This window comes from Bos taurus, chromosome 12 (genome assembly GCF_002263795.3).
Source record: "Bos taurus isolate L1 Dominette 01449 registration number 42190680 breed Hereford chromosome 12, ARS-UCD2.0, whole genome shotgun sequence".
Taxonomy (NCBI): domain Eukaryota; kingdom Metazoa; phylum Chordata; class Mammalia; order Artiodactyla; family Bovidae; genus Bos; species Bos taurus.
The window spans coordinates 71,140,161-71,153,942 of NC_037339.1; the positions used below are offsets into that span (position 1 = coordinate 71,140,161).

At 40.9% G+C, this 13,782-nt stretch overlaps 2 protein-coding genes across 2 annotated transcripts in view; one reads left to right on the forward strand and one right to left on the reverse strand.

Annotated features, from left to right (window-relative positions):
• Positions 1-13,782, forward strand: part of LOC100337053 (ATP-binding cassette sub-family C member 4) — a 1,051,816-nt gene that overhangs the window by 348,278 nt on the left and 689,756 nt on the right. The gene's annotated exons all lie outside the window — the stretch shown is intronic.
• The window catches only part of LOC522174 (ATP-binding cassette sub-family C member 4), a 100,297-nt gene continuing 88,242 nt past the window's right edge, over positions 1,728-13,782 (reverse strand). Inside the window, 3 exon segments of the mRNA XM_059892295.1 lie at positions 1,728-1,917; positions 8,524-8,634; positions 9,777-9,896. Of these exon segments, the coding sequence (XP_059748278.1) occupies positions 1,763-1,917; positions 8,524-8,634; positions 9,777-9,896 (386 nt within the window). The 3' untranslated portion in view covers positions 1,728-1,762.

Sequence of the window (13,782 nt, forward strand, 5' to 3'; positions counted from 1 at the left end):
CTTGCCCATAGGATAAATACAGAAGGCATTGCTGCCAACAGACTGTGATAAAGCTGTGGTCTACTAATATAAATAAATTATGCAAGGTGGGGCTAACTGCATATTTTCGCTCTCTAATAAAGATGCGGGTGCCAATCGAATCCACTTTATTCTGGTGTCTGACGATGGTCTGATCATAAGTATTGAAAACGTGGATGAAGCAGGCAACAGAACCAGACACATCGGGCTCGTGGTATGTATTACCAACTGTCGACATTCCCATAGCCGTGTAACAGCAGCATTGCCGTATTTTCATCCGTAATTCGTCTCGTGCTTTCATTATTCATTTCCAAGGGCTAGGTCTTTCTGTTCATCGACCTAGAGCCCCGGAAAGTAATCTACACAAGAGACAGAGGTGAAGAAAGTAGATGGAAGTGATGGAAAGTATCAGCAGATGATCAGAATTATTCTCACTGTTAAAACTTAAAAATAAAAGTACTGAGTTTTTTTTGAAGGCACAGTTACAATGAATGTGGAAGTCAGTCTGCCATGTCTGACTCTTGCGACCTCATGGACTGTGGCCCACCAGGCTCCTCTGTCCATGGATTCTCCAGGCAAGAATACTGGGGTGGGTTGCCATGCCTTCCTCCAGGGGATCTTCCCAACTCAGGGATTGAACCCAGGTCTCTTGGACTGGCGGTCAGATTCTTTACTGTATTCAAAGTTGTCCTCACTTCCTTCATTTTATGCACTTTTCCAAAGTGTTCCAAGCCTCGAAACAGAAACTTTATTCTTGGCCTTGCCTTGTGGCTCAGCTGGTTAAGAATCCTCCTGCAATGCAGGTGACCTGGGTTTGATCCCTGGGTTGGGAAGATCCCCTAGACAAGGGAAAGGCTACCCACTCCAGTATTCTGGCCTGGAGAATTCCATGGACTGTATAGTCCATGGGGTCGCAAAGAGTCGGACACGACTGAGTGACTTTCACTACTTCTACTCTGTTAGAAGAAAGATATGGAAAAATTTCATTTTTATTATTTTTCTCCCTTTAGGAAAATGTACAAATATTCAAAAGTGTATAATGTTTCTTTAAACAACCATGACTCCACACCTTAGAAAGCATATTCTGAGAGGGAGCCTATCCTACCAGGAAGAAGGGCCACCAGCAAATTCGGTGTTCAACACACACAAAAACAAACGATAAAATTGGAGATGGGTGGAGGAACATAGTAATTAAATAAACCTCAAAATATTGGAATATTTTTTTTACCAAAAATGAGGAATTACCCATTAAGAAACAAATGCAAACAAGCTGCCAAGAAATTAGCTTACATTGTCTCCAGAATTTCAGAACCTCCCTCCTACAGAGACATTTATTGTATTTGAAGACAGTTTGTGATGAATACAAAACCTTCTGACATGGCATACACATGACTGAGAAAAATATGTGTATATTTTATTTTACATTAACTTTAAGCACATGGAAAGTTAAAGTGAAACTTGTTCAGTCATGCCCAACTCTTTGCAACCCCATGAACTGTAGCCTTCCAGGCTCCTCTGTCCATGGGGATTCTCCAGGCAAGAATACTGGAGTAGCCGTTCCCTTTACCATGGGATCTTCCCAGAGGGATCGAACCTGAGTCTCCTGTGTCTCCTGCATTGCAGGAGGATTCTTTACCATGTGAGCCACCAGGGAAGCCCTTAAGAAGATGGAGGAGAATGTAAAAAACTTTGTAAAATGATGTAAAAATAAGTTTCATTATTTTACATAAGAATTGCTTTTATGTCATATAACAGCAAGGAGACCTGAAAAGGCTAAGAACAGAAAAATAAACATCACCATGTTCTCAACTTCCACACTTTGCCTGACGCACCACTGGAAGATACTGGTAAGTGTGATGGTTAGTGACAGGACGAGACCAACATGCCCAGCATCCAAAGCTAAATGAGGAAGAAGAAGAAGAAAGTCAGTCTACTTCTCAACCCCTCACAGGTCCTTCTGTCACTCTACAAAGAAGACTCCTTTATTTTTATGATTTTCATTGGAGTATAGTTGATTTACAAAGTTGTGTTAGTTTCAGGTGTACAGTAAAGTGAATTAGCCAGACATATATGTAATCTGCTCTTTTAAAATTATTTTTCCACATACATCATTACAGAGTATTAAATAGAGTTCCCTGTGCTATACAGTAGGTCTTTTTTAGTTAGCTATTTTATAAATAGTAGCGAGAAGACTCCTTTATAATATTTAAATCATTTGTATGTAATGATAGTATTACTCATAATATTACTTCTGTTGTATGAGACAATAATAGTTTAAAAAAAAAAAAAAAAACAAAAACACTATGAGGGACTTTCCTGGTGGTCCAATAGCTAAGACTCCGAGCTCCCAATGCAGGGGGTCCAGGTTCGATCCCTGGTCAGGGAACTAGATGGACTACATATGCCACAACTAAGAGTTCACATGCTGCAACTAAAGTCCTGCCTATTACAACTAAGACTGAAGATCCTGCATGCCCCAACTAAGACCCAGTACAGCCAAATAAATAAGTAATTTTTAAAAAATATTATGAATTTAGAAAGAACTAACAAAGTTGTTAGATTACAGAGGATGAAATAGTTGGATGGCATCACCAACTCAATGGACATGAGTTTGAGAAAACTCAGGGAGTTTGGCAATGGACAGGGAGGCCCGGCGTGCTGCAGTCCATGGGGTCACAAAGAGTCAGACACGACTGAGCAATTGAACTGAACAAAGTTGTTCAGTCACTAGTCATGTCTGATTCTGTGTCTCCATGGACTGCAGCACACCAGGCTTCCTGTCCTTCATTATCTCCTGGAGTTTGCTCAAACTCATGTCCATCGAGTTGGTGATGCCATCCAACCATCTCATCCTCTGCCACTCCTTCTTCTCCTGCCTTCAATCTTTCCCAGTATCAGGGTCTTCTCTAATGAGTCAGTGCTTCTCATCTGGGGGTCAAAGTATCAGAGCTTCAGCTTCAGCATCAGTCCTCTGGTGAATATTCAGGTTGATTTCCTTTAGGATTGACTGGTTTGATCTCCTTACAGTCCAAGGACTCTCATGAGTCTTCTCCAAAACCACAACTTGAAAGCATCAATTTTTTTGGCCCTCAGCTTTTTTAATGGCCCAACTCTACATCTGTTGACAACTCTTACATGACTACTGGAAAAAATATACCTTCACTATGTGGATCTTTGTTCTCAAAGTGACATCTCTGCTTTGTAATATTCTGTCTAGATTTGTCATAGCTTTCCTTCAAGAAGCAAACATCTTTTCATTCATGGCTGCAGTCACAGTTTGAAGAGATTTTTGGAATCCAAGAAAATAAATATGTCACTGTTTTTAATTTTTCCCCAGATGGGACCGGATATCATGATCTTAGTTTTTGAATGCTGAGTTTTAAGGCCAGCTTTTTCACTCTGCTCTGTTACTTTCATCAAGAGGCTCCTCACTTTCTGTCATTAGAGTGATATCATCTGCATATCTGTGGTTATTGATATTTCTCCCAGAAATCTTGATTCCAGCTTGTGCTTCATCCAGCCCAGCATTTGCATCATGTATTCTGCATATAAGTTAAATAAACATAGTGACATATACAGCCTTGTCATTCTCCTTCTCCAGTTTTGAAGCAGTCCATTGTTCCTCATCCAGTTTCTAACTGTTTCTTCTTGACTTTCATACAGGTTTTCTCAGGGAGACATATAAGATGGTCTGGTATTCCTATCTCTTTCAGAATTTTTCACAGTTTGTTGGGATCTACACAGTCAAAGCCTTTCACATAGTCAATGAAGCCGATGTTTTTCTGGAATTCCCTTGCTTTCTCTATGATCCAGTGAATACTGGCAATTTGATCTCTGGTTCCTCTGCCTTTCGTAAATCCAGCATGTATAGCTGGAAGTTCCAGATTCATGTACTGCTGAAGTCTTGTTTGAGGGATTTTAATATAACCTTGAGTTCAGTTCAGTTCAGTCACTCAGTCGTGTCCAACCCTTTGCGACCCCATGAATCGCAGCACGCTAGGCCTCCCTGTTCCATACCAACTCCTGGAGTTCACTCAGACTCATGTCCACTGAGTCAGTGATAACCTTACTAGCATGCAAAATGAGTGGCAATTGTATGATAGTTTGAACATTCTCTGGAATTGCCTTTCTTTGGGATTGGAATGTAAACTGACCTTTTTCCAATCCTGTGGCCACTGTTGAATTTTCCAAATTTGGTGGTATTTAAGTGCCGCACTTCAACAGAATCATCTTTTAGGAGTTTTAAATTGCTCAGCTGGAATTCCATACCTTCACTATCTTTGTTTGTAGTAATGCTTTGAAGTTAAGGTCCACTTGACTTCACATTCCAGGATGTCTGGCTTAGGTGAGTGACCACATCATCATGGTTATCCAGGTCATTAAGATATTTTCTGTACAGTTCTTCTGATGTATTTATGCAATCTCTTCCTAATCTCTTCTGCTTCTCTTAGATCCTTACCATTTTCAATTATTTATTCATATTAATCCCACCTGGATTGAGATACACTTGACAGAATAATATAGGTGAGGATGTCATTGCTTCAGATTTTTATCCTTATGCTTCAATTATCATTATGTAATTTCACTTCTATGTCCAGTGTAGCTGCAATTGAAATCACAAAAACAAGGCAATGGGTTTTGCAACACAAGGCAATGCTTTTAAATCTAAAAAATTACTCTCATTTTTGCATTAAAGACTATGATTCAGGGTTCTTGCTATGGAATAGAGAGGGATGGTGAATTCATGACAACACATTCCAACAACTCCTCATCTGTGACCCACACAGCAGTGAGGATGTTGTTTTTGCTACAGAGACTCTTTCTAACACCATTACACTGGACCCCTACAACCAAGAGATCCAAGGAGCCCTAAAGCTAAAACCTATAACCTAAACTGTCAGTTCAGTTCAGTTGCTCAGTCCTGTCTGACTCTTTGTGACCCCATGAATTGCAGCATGCTAGGCCTCTCTGTCCATGACGAACTCCTGGAGTTCACTCAAACTCATGCCATCGAGTCCGTGATGCCATCCAGCCATCTCCTCCTCTGTCGTCCCCTTCTCCTCCTGCCTCCAATCCCTCCCAGCATCAGAGTCTTTTCCAATGAGTCAACTCTTCACATGAGGTGGCCAAAAGTACTGGAGTTTCAGCTTTAGCATCACTCCTTCCAAAGAACACCCAGGGCTGATCTCCTTTAGAATGGACTGGTTGGATCTCCTTGCAGTCCAAGGGCTCCTCAAGAGTCTTCCCCAACACCACAGTTCAAACATATCAATTCTTCAGCACTCAGCTTTCTTCACAGTCCAACTTTCACATCCATACATGACCAAAGGAAAAACCATAGCCTTGACTAGCAGACCTTTGTTGGCAAAGTAATGTCTCTGCTTTTCAATATGCTATCTAGGTTGGTCATAACTTTCCTTCCAAGGATTAAGCGTCTTTTAATTTCATGTCTGCAATCACCATCTGCAGTGATTTTGGACCCCCCAAAAATAAAGTCTGACACTGTTTCCACTGTTCCCCCATCTATTTCCCATGAAGTGATGGGACCAGATGCCATGATCTTTGTTTTCTGAATGGTTGAGCTTTAAAGTCAACTTTTTCACTCTCCACTTTCACTTTCAGCAAGAGGTTTTTAGTTCCTCTCCACCTTTCTGCCATAAGGGTGGGGTCATCTGCATATCTGAGGTATTGATATTTCTCCTGGCAATCTTGATTCCAGCTTCTGCTTCTTCCAGCCCAGCGTTCTCATGATGTACTCTGCATATAAGTTAAATAAACAGGGGTGACAATATACAGCCTTGATGTATTCCTTTTCCTATTTGGAGCCAGTCTGTTGTTCCATTGTCCAGTTCTAATTGTTGCTTCCTGACCTGCATATAGGTTCTCAAGAGGCAGGTCAGGTGGCCTGGTATTCCCATGTCTTGAAGAATTTTCCACAGTTTATTGTGATCCACATAGTCAAAGGCTTTGGCATAGTCAATAAAGCAGAAAAAGATGTTTTTCTGGAACTCTCTTCCTTTTTCCATGATCCAGCGGATGTTGGCAATTTGATCTCTGGTTCCTCAGCCTTTTCTAAGCTGTACAGAAAGCTGAATAGTAAACTTGGTCTCTGTATCCAACTACAGGACACTACCTGGGATGTTCAGAAGGTCATCCTGCTACAGTTATGTAGACCTCAACCCATTCAAAGAAAGATAAAAAGAAAAAAGATCTCCTCGATGACCTACTGTAAACAAACAAACAAACAACCTACTTAAGCAATCTACAGATTCAATGCAATCCCTATTCAATTACCAATGGCATTTTTCATAGAATTAGAACAAAAAAGTTTACATTTTGAATGGAAACACAAAATACCATAAATAGCCAATGTAATCTTGAGAAAGAAGAAAAATGAAGCTAGGAAGAATCATGCCCCCTGTCTTTACACTATATTACAAAGCTACAGTAACAGAAAGTGGCACCAAATGCTATGTGGCACCAAAATCAGAAATACAGATCAACAGAACAGGACAGAAAGTCCGGAGATAACCCCCAGGCACCTATGATCACTTATGACAAAGTAAGCAAGAATATACAACGGAGAAAAGACTGTTTCTTCAATAATTGGTGCTGGGAAAACTGGACAGCTACATGTAAAAGAATAAAATTAGAACTTTTCCTAACATCATACAGAAAAATAAACTCAAAATGGATTACAGATGTAAATGTAAGACCAGACACTACAAAACTTTTAGATGAAAACATAGGGAGAACTCTCTCTGACATAAATTGCAGCACCTCCTAGAGTAATGAAAATAAAATAAAACATAAACAAATGGGACCCAATTAATCTTAAAAGCTTTTGCATAGCAAAGAAACCATAAAAAATACCAAAGACAGTCTTCAGAATGGGGAGAAATATTTGCAAACAAAGTGACTTACAAGGGATGACTCTCCAAAATATACAAACAGCTTATGCAGTTCAATATAAAAATAAATAAATAAACAAAAAATCCAAAAAATGGGCAGAAGATTAAAAGAGATGGTCTCCAAAGAAGAAACACAGATGGCCAAAAAAAAAAAAAAAGCATGAAAAGATGGTCAACATCTCTAATCGTTAGAAAAATGTATATCAAAACTACAGTGAAAAAAATGAAAAAATGCAAAAAACTACAGTGAGGTTTCAACTTACCACAGTCAGAATGACCATCATCAAAACAATAAATACTGGAGAGGATGTGGAGAAAAGGGAACCCTCCATCACTGTTGGTGGGAATGTAAACTGGTAAAGCCACTATGGATAAAAATATGGAGGTTCCTTTAAAAACTAAAAAGAGAGCTACCATATGATCCAGCAATCCCACTCCTGGGCATATATCCAGAGAAAACCATACTTCTAAAAGATACATCCACCCTTATGATCACTGTAGCACTCTTTACAATAGCCAGAACATAGAAGCAACCTAAATGTCCATTAACAGAGTAATGGATAAGGAAGATGCGCTATTATACATATAGTGTAATATTACTCAGCCATAAAAAAGAGTGAAATAATACCATTTGCAGCAACATGGCTGGACCTAGAGATTTTCATACTGAGTGAAGTAAGTCAGACAGAGAAACAGAGAATATGACATTGCTTATATATGGAATATAACAAAAGGCTACAAATGAACTTATCTACAAAACAGAAGTAGTGTAATAGATGTAGAAAATAAACTTATGGTTAACAGGGGATAAGTGAGGGAGGGATAAATTGGAAGACTGGGATTGACACATACAACTATATATAAAATATTAAAATAGATAACTAATAAGAAACTACTGTACAGTACAGAGAACTCGGTAATGGCCTACATAAGAAAAGAACCTAAAAAGAGTGGATATATGTATATGTACAGCAGATTGACTTTGCTGTACATCGGAAACTAAGACAACAGTGTAAATGAACTATACCCCAATAAACTTAAAATAAAAATGAAGAATGTCCTGAGCGAGCCAAAGCAGGGGCCCAAGGCACCAAAGGTCTGCTGGAGCAGGCACGTCATACCTGGACTTTGCTCCTAAGGACTCTGAAAGTGAAAAATAGAAATTCTTTTCTAAAAGACAGTTCATTTGAAGTATTAATCAAAATGCAAATTACTAAAAAAAAATATACATTCACCCCAATGTTCATGGGGTATGGAAAAAGAATCTTTAAAAAGTGGATATATGTATAACAGAGTCACTTGGCCATACACCTGAAGCTAACACATTGTAAATCAACCATATGCCAATCATTTTTTTAATGGCCTCAAAAAGACCTACTGTAAATAAATAAGTAAATTAAAAAAAAGATAAAAGTTCTCATTAAGACACAAACAACTTCTCATGGACCACACTGTGGGAGTCACGTACTGCAGACACTTTAATACAATTCATTAGAACCAAAGAGTATATATTAGACATGATGATTAGAGTTTAATAACTACAAAAAAAGCTAAAAAGTGTAAACATACCACAAATATTCACATCTGTACTTACATTCTACCAGAATCAGGGCCCCAAAAGCAACAGCAGTGACAAAGATGGCACAGATGACATCTAGATACACAGCGAGCCATCGGGACGTCGTCAAAAGCAGGAACCAAGCCTCTGGATTTGTGAACCATAATAAGTGTAATACAAAAACTATGTTAGCTGCTTCTCATGAGGGAGAATATTTTCTCAGTTGAGCTACAGAAGATTTTACACAGGTAGGACAGCAAAGTTACATACCCAAGGAACCTGAAGATTCTAGAAAACTAGGTTCTAACACAAGACAATGTATGAGACACACAGAAATCAGTCCAGGAAGCATGAATTGAAACTTCAACCCACAGGTTATCAACAGAAATAAGATCAGAAGAAGGAAGATGGGGAATCGTCTCATCTGTGCATTTCCTGCAGTGCTGGGCCTCAGCGTGAAGATCATCCTCTCACAGGGTCGACTGCTCCCAGCTCTCACACAGCAGAGAGCACAGCTCACACTGTTTCCAGCACCTTCTGCCCTCACCACAGGGCCCTGCAGTGTTTATTCTTAGGATCCAGTGTCTATATGACCATCAGCTAACAGGATCTGCATGTGACTTTCAAAATGCCATTTTTATCTTCAAAATACAATAATTATCAGAAAGTTTGGCTTGGATTTTATAGACTTGGAGGAAATTCTGAATTTTCTACCTAGGGAAAAATTTCACTGATTAAAAACATAATCAAGTGGGTGGCAAATCAGGAAATTATTTCCTCAATCACATGTGCCACCCTCCACGCTCTGAAAAGTCAGCAAACCGCAGTCTGGAGGGTGAGAACAGCCACCACCTGGTTCTGTAAATAAACTTTTATTGGAACACAGAAACCGCCATTTTCTGATGTATTATCTTTGCCTGTCTTTGTGCTACAACAGCAAAGGTGAGTAGTTGCAACAGACACAGTACAGCACACAAGCCTACAATATTTTCTATCTGGATCTTCACAAAAAAGAAGTTTGCTGACTCTTACCCTAAAGAGACAGAAGTCTACAGGGCACAGTGATGCAAGGACAATGCGAGCCAGTCAGGGGAGAAAAGCAGGGAATGACAGGGAAGAAGGGAGCACTGAGGGGATGCTGAGAGGAAGGGGTGGGGGAGGCAGGTGTGCAGAGGGGGATGAGGAGTGACACAGAGAGAGGTGTGGGCAGCCAGGCCACCTGAGAGGGAGGTCAGCCTCAGAAGGGAGCACATCCCATCCTTTGAAAACATCTCCAGAAACTTACAGACCTGAGTGCAAATCCTGGTGTGCATCAAACAGTTCCTGAAACTTCTGTTCAGCTTTATACGCCCGGATGGTCCAGAGTCCCCGGAGAGAAGATGCTAAGTGGGAAAATACCGGGCTCCGTGCTGGGGAAGCAGAGACAGAGAAGGTCAAGAAGGCTGGATGCAAGGAAACCCACTGCCTCCCGGGCTCTGTGGTCACACATCCCACCAAAGAGAATCCTCCATGTGACCCTCAAAGTCCTGCTCACATCAAGCTTCACTTTAATGACCTGGGAATGAAAGCTTCTCCTTGAAACTATCTTTGATCAAGTTCAAATCACAGCTAGATTTAGATAAAGAAATTATTGTTCTTTCATCAAGATCCTCTCACATACGCCTCCCTCCAAATTCTTCTGGCATCTCATCAGGTGGAAATTGTTGACAATTTTTTAAAAATATATTGAAGTACAGTTGATTTACAATAATGTTCTAGTTTAAGGTATATAGTACAGTCATTCAGTTATTTTTTTCAGATTTTATTTCATTACAGGTTAATACAAGATACTGAATAAACTTCCCTGTGCTTTGCAGTAATTCCTTGTTGTTGTCTATCTGACACATTAATAGCAATATGTCTATTAATCCCATACTTCTAACTTGTTCTTCCCTCTCTCCCAATCCCCTTTGCCAACTGTAAGTTTGTTTTCTATGTCTCTGAGTCTATTTCTATTTTGTGTACAGATTCATTTGTATTATTTTTAGATTCCATATATAAGTGATATCATATTTATCTTTCTCTGACTTACTTTACAAATAATAATATTCCCAAGTCCATCAATGTTGCTGAAAATGGTAATATTTCATTATTTATCATGGGTGAGTAATTACTGTTCACTAATTTTTGAATCAGTAGCCTTTTAAAATTTAATTCCTAATTAGAGTCCTCACCACACTGAATTTTGTTGAGTAACCTGTGGGCCGTCTCCTCCTTAGATGAGTAACCTAAGGGCTGGGATAGAGTCAGTACATCCCCCATCCTGTACCAGAGCCAGACACAGGACATGGTGAGATAAATAAGGGGAGTGGACAGTCTGCTGCCTCCCCCGTCGTGGGCCTCTCTCTGCACCTGTGCCAGGAGCCTCTGTGTGGGTCACAGAGCACCTGGCACTGCCCCGCCCTTGTGCCCACAGGACCCGACAGACAAGGAGCCTTTGAACAGTCTTGACTTCCATTCCAGGAACCTGATGGACATTTTATTAGCTGTCTGCTAGATACCTGTCCTGGTGTTCTGAGGTCACTGTGGCATGTGACACATCAATCTTTTAGAATCTGACAGTGGCCTTAGTGGCCATTCTCTTTTGAGTGACTTCATGTGGATTTGGGCTTGGTGTCACATGACTGACCATTCATTTCCTGCCTTCTTCTCTAAGAGCACACAGACTATAAGCACCAAGGTCAGGCTCCTGCCTATCAGGGAACAGGTGGGCTGCAGGCTGCCAAGCAGGGAGGACACTTCTGGTGGGGTTTTCATTCTTCCCATGAATGAGGTTGTAACTTGCTGTTGTCAGGGGCACATAGTGAGCCTGTGACCTCTGTCTGAGGTGAGTGATAACTTGTGCTGTATCAGCAGGAAATACTGACATCACTTTGTTACCTGTGTGTCTCCTAGAGAAGACCTGTTAGTACAATTAGGTTGTTTATGGGAAGTTAGTAATGCATCTTACAGGAGGCTACAGAGATTTTATAAAATGATGGGGAAATAATCAAGGGGGAAACTCCAAACTGTTTTCAGGTCCTCACTTTTTAGTCCAGTATCTGAATGCCTGTCTGATGACAGTTCAGCCAGTACCAACATGCATCTGGGCACTGCACATTTAAAGGAGTTGAGGTACAAATAGGTAAATACACAGAACCTCCTCTTGTGTTTAGTGTTCCCAATTCTATAAGGAAGGAAGGAGCAGGCTTCCTTCTGTGAGACACTGGGGCTCAGACAGAATGGGAAGCCCTCAGCTGGGGGAGGACAGCTTGGGCTGGGGACCAGGTGACCATCCATTTAGCCCTAGGATGAGATGGTTGGATGGCATCACCAACTCAATGGACATGACTTTGAGCAAACTCTGGGAGATGGTGAAGGACAGGGAAGCCTGGGATGCTACATGTAGTCCATGGGATCAAAGAGTCAGACACAACTGAGGGACTGAACACAACCACCACCACCACCTAGATAGAGAACATAAACATTCTAATCAACTGGCTACCGCATATGGTTATCTGAGGTGTGCAGGATGGGGTACCTGGATTAAATGTATTGTCTAACTTGTTTTATTGACTATGCCAAAGCCTTTGACTGTGTGGATCACAATAAACTGTGGAAAATTCTGAAAGAGATGGGAATACGAGACCACCTGACCTGCCTCTTGAGAAATCTGTATGCAAGTCAGGAATCAACAGTTAGAACTGGACATGGACTAAAAGACTGGTTCCAAATAGGAAAAGGAGTACGTCAAGGCTGTATATTGTCACCCTGCTTATTTAACTTCTGTGCAGAGTACATCATGAGAAACGCTGGGCTGGATGAAGCACAAACTGGAGTCAAGATTGCTGGGAAAAATATCAATAACCTCAGATATGCAGATGACACCACCCTTATGGCAGAAAGTGAAGAGGAACTAGAAAGCCTGTTGATGAAAGTGAAAGAGGAGAGTGAAAAAGTTGGCTTAAAGCTCAATATTCAGAAAACGAAGATCATGGCATCTGGTCCCATCACTTCATGGGAAATAGATGGGGAAACAGTGGAAATAGTGTCAGACTTTATTTTTCTGGGCTCCAAAATCACTGCAGATAGTGACTGCAGCCATGAAATTAAAAGACGCTTACTCCCTGGAAGGAAAGCTATGACCAACTTAGATAGCATATTAAAAAGCAGAGGCATTACTTTGCCTACAAAGGTCTGCTAGTCAAGACTATGGTTTTTCCAGTAGTCATGTATGGATGTGAAAGTTGGACTGTGAAGAAAGCTGAGCGCCGAAGAATTGATGTGTTTGAACTGTTGTGTTGGAGAAGACTCTTGAGAGTCCCTTGGACTGCAAGGAAATCCAGCCAGTCCATTCTGAAGGAGATCAGCCCTGGGTGTTCTTTGGAAGGAATGATGCTAAAGCTGAAACTCCAGTACTTTGGCCACCTCATGTGAAGATTTGACTCATTGGAAAATACTCTGATGCTGGGAGGGATTGGGGGCAGAAGGAGAAGGGGACGACAGAGGATGAGATGGCTGGATGGCATCACCAACTTGATGGACGTGAGTTTGAGTGAACTCTGGGAGTTGGTGATGGACAGGGACGCCTGTCATGCTGCAATTTATGGGGTCACAAAGAGTCGGACACGTCTGAGCCACTGAAATGAACTGAACTTAACTTGTTTCACCCTACTCGGTGCAAAAAATCCAAATAATCCACAATGATGGTGCCAAAGTTCTCAGACTCTTCAGATCAAATACTGAGAAAGTCCTGTACTGCTTCTTGACAAAAGCCTCAGAAGGAGCCCATTTCTCCACTTCCACGTGAATGGGAAATAGCTCTTGCCCCATGCAAAAATTCTGTCAAATATTCTTTCTGGAACAACCTCTCTCTCAATGTGCCAGAGACCTGCTTTGCAATAAGACTATTGAATGACTTCATTTCATGAGTGGTCTCAAACCATAAAACGTCTGAACCCTGTCTACACAGAAGACTGGATGGAGCTCATCACTTCCTCTTCTGCCTCCCCAGGTCCTACCATCCCACTGAGTCATATAGGTAGAACTGCACACACACCTGGACTCTACTGCTCCCCATCCATCCAAACACCTCGCCAAACTCGACCTCACAGGAGGTTAGCTGCTTCTCTTGATGAATGAAAATGTCTTCTATAGATTTTATGAAACTGATGATCACTATTCTTTTTGCAAATAAAGGTAAGTACCTCAAGTGTTTATTATTAAAAACAAAACATACAAATGCCACCATAAAACAACTCCTTTGACTGGATGAAC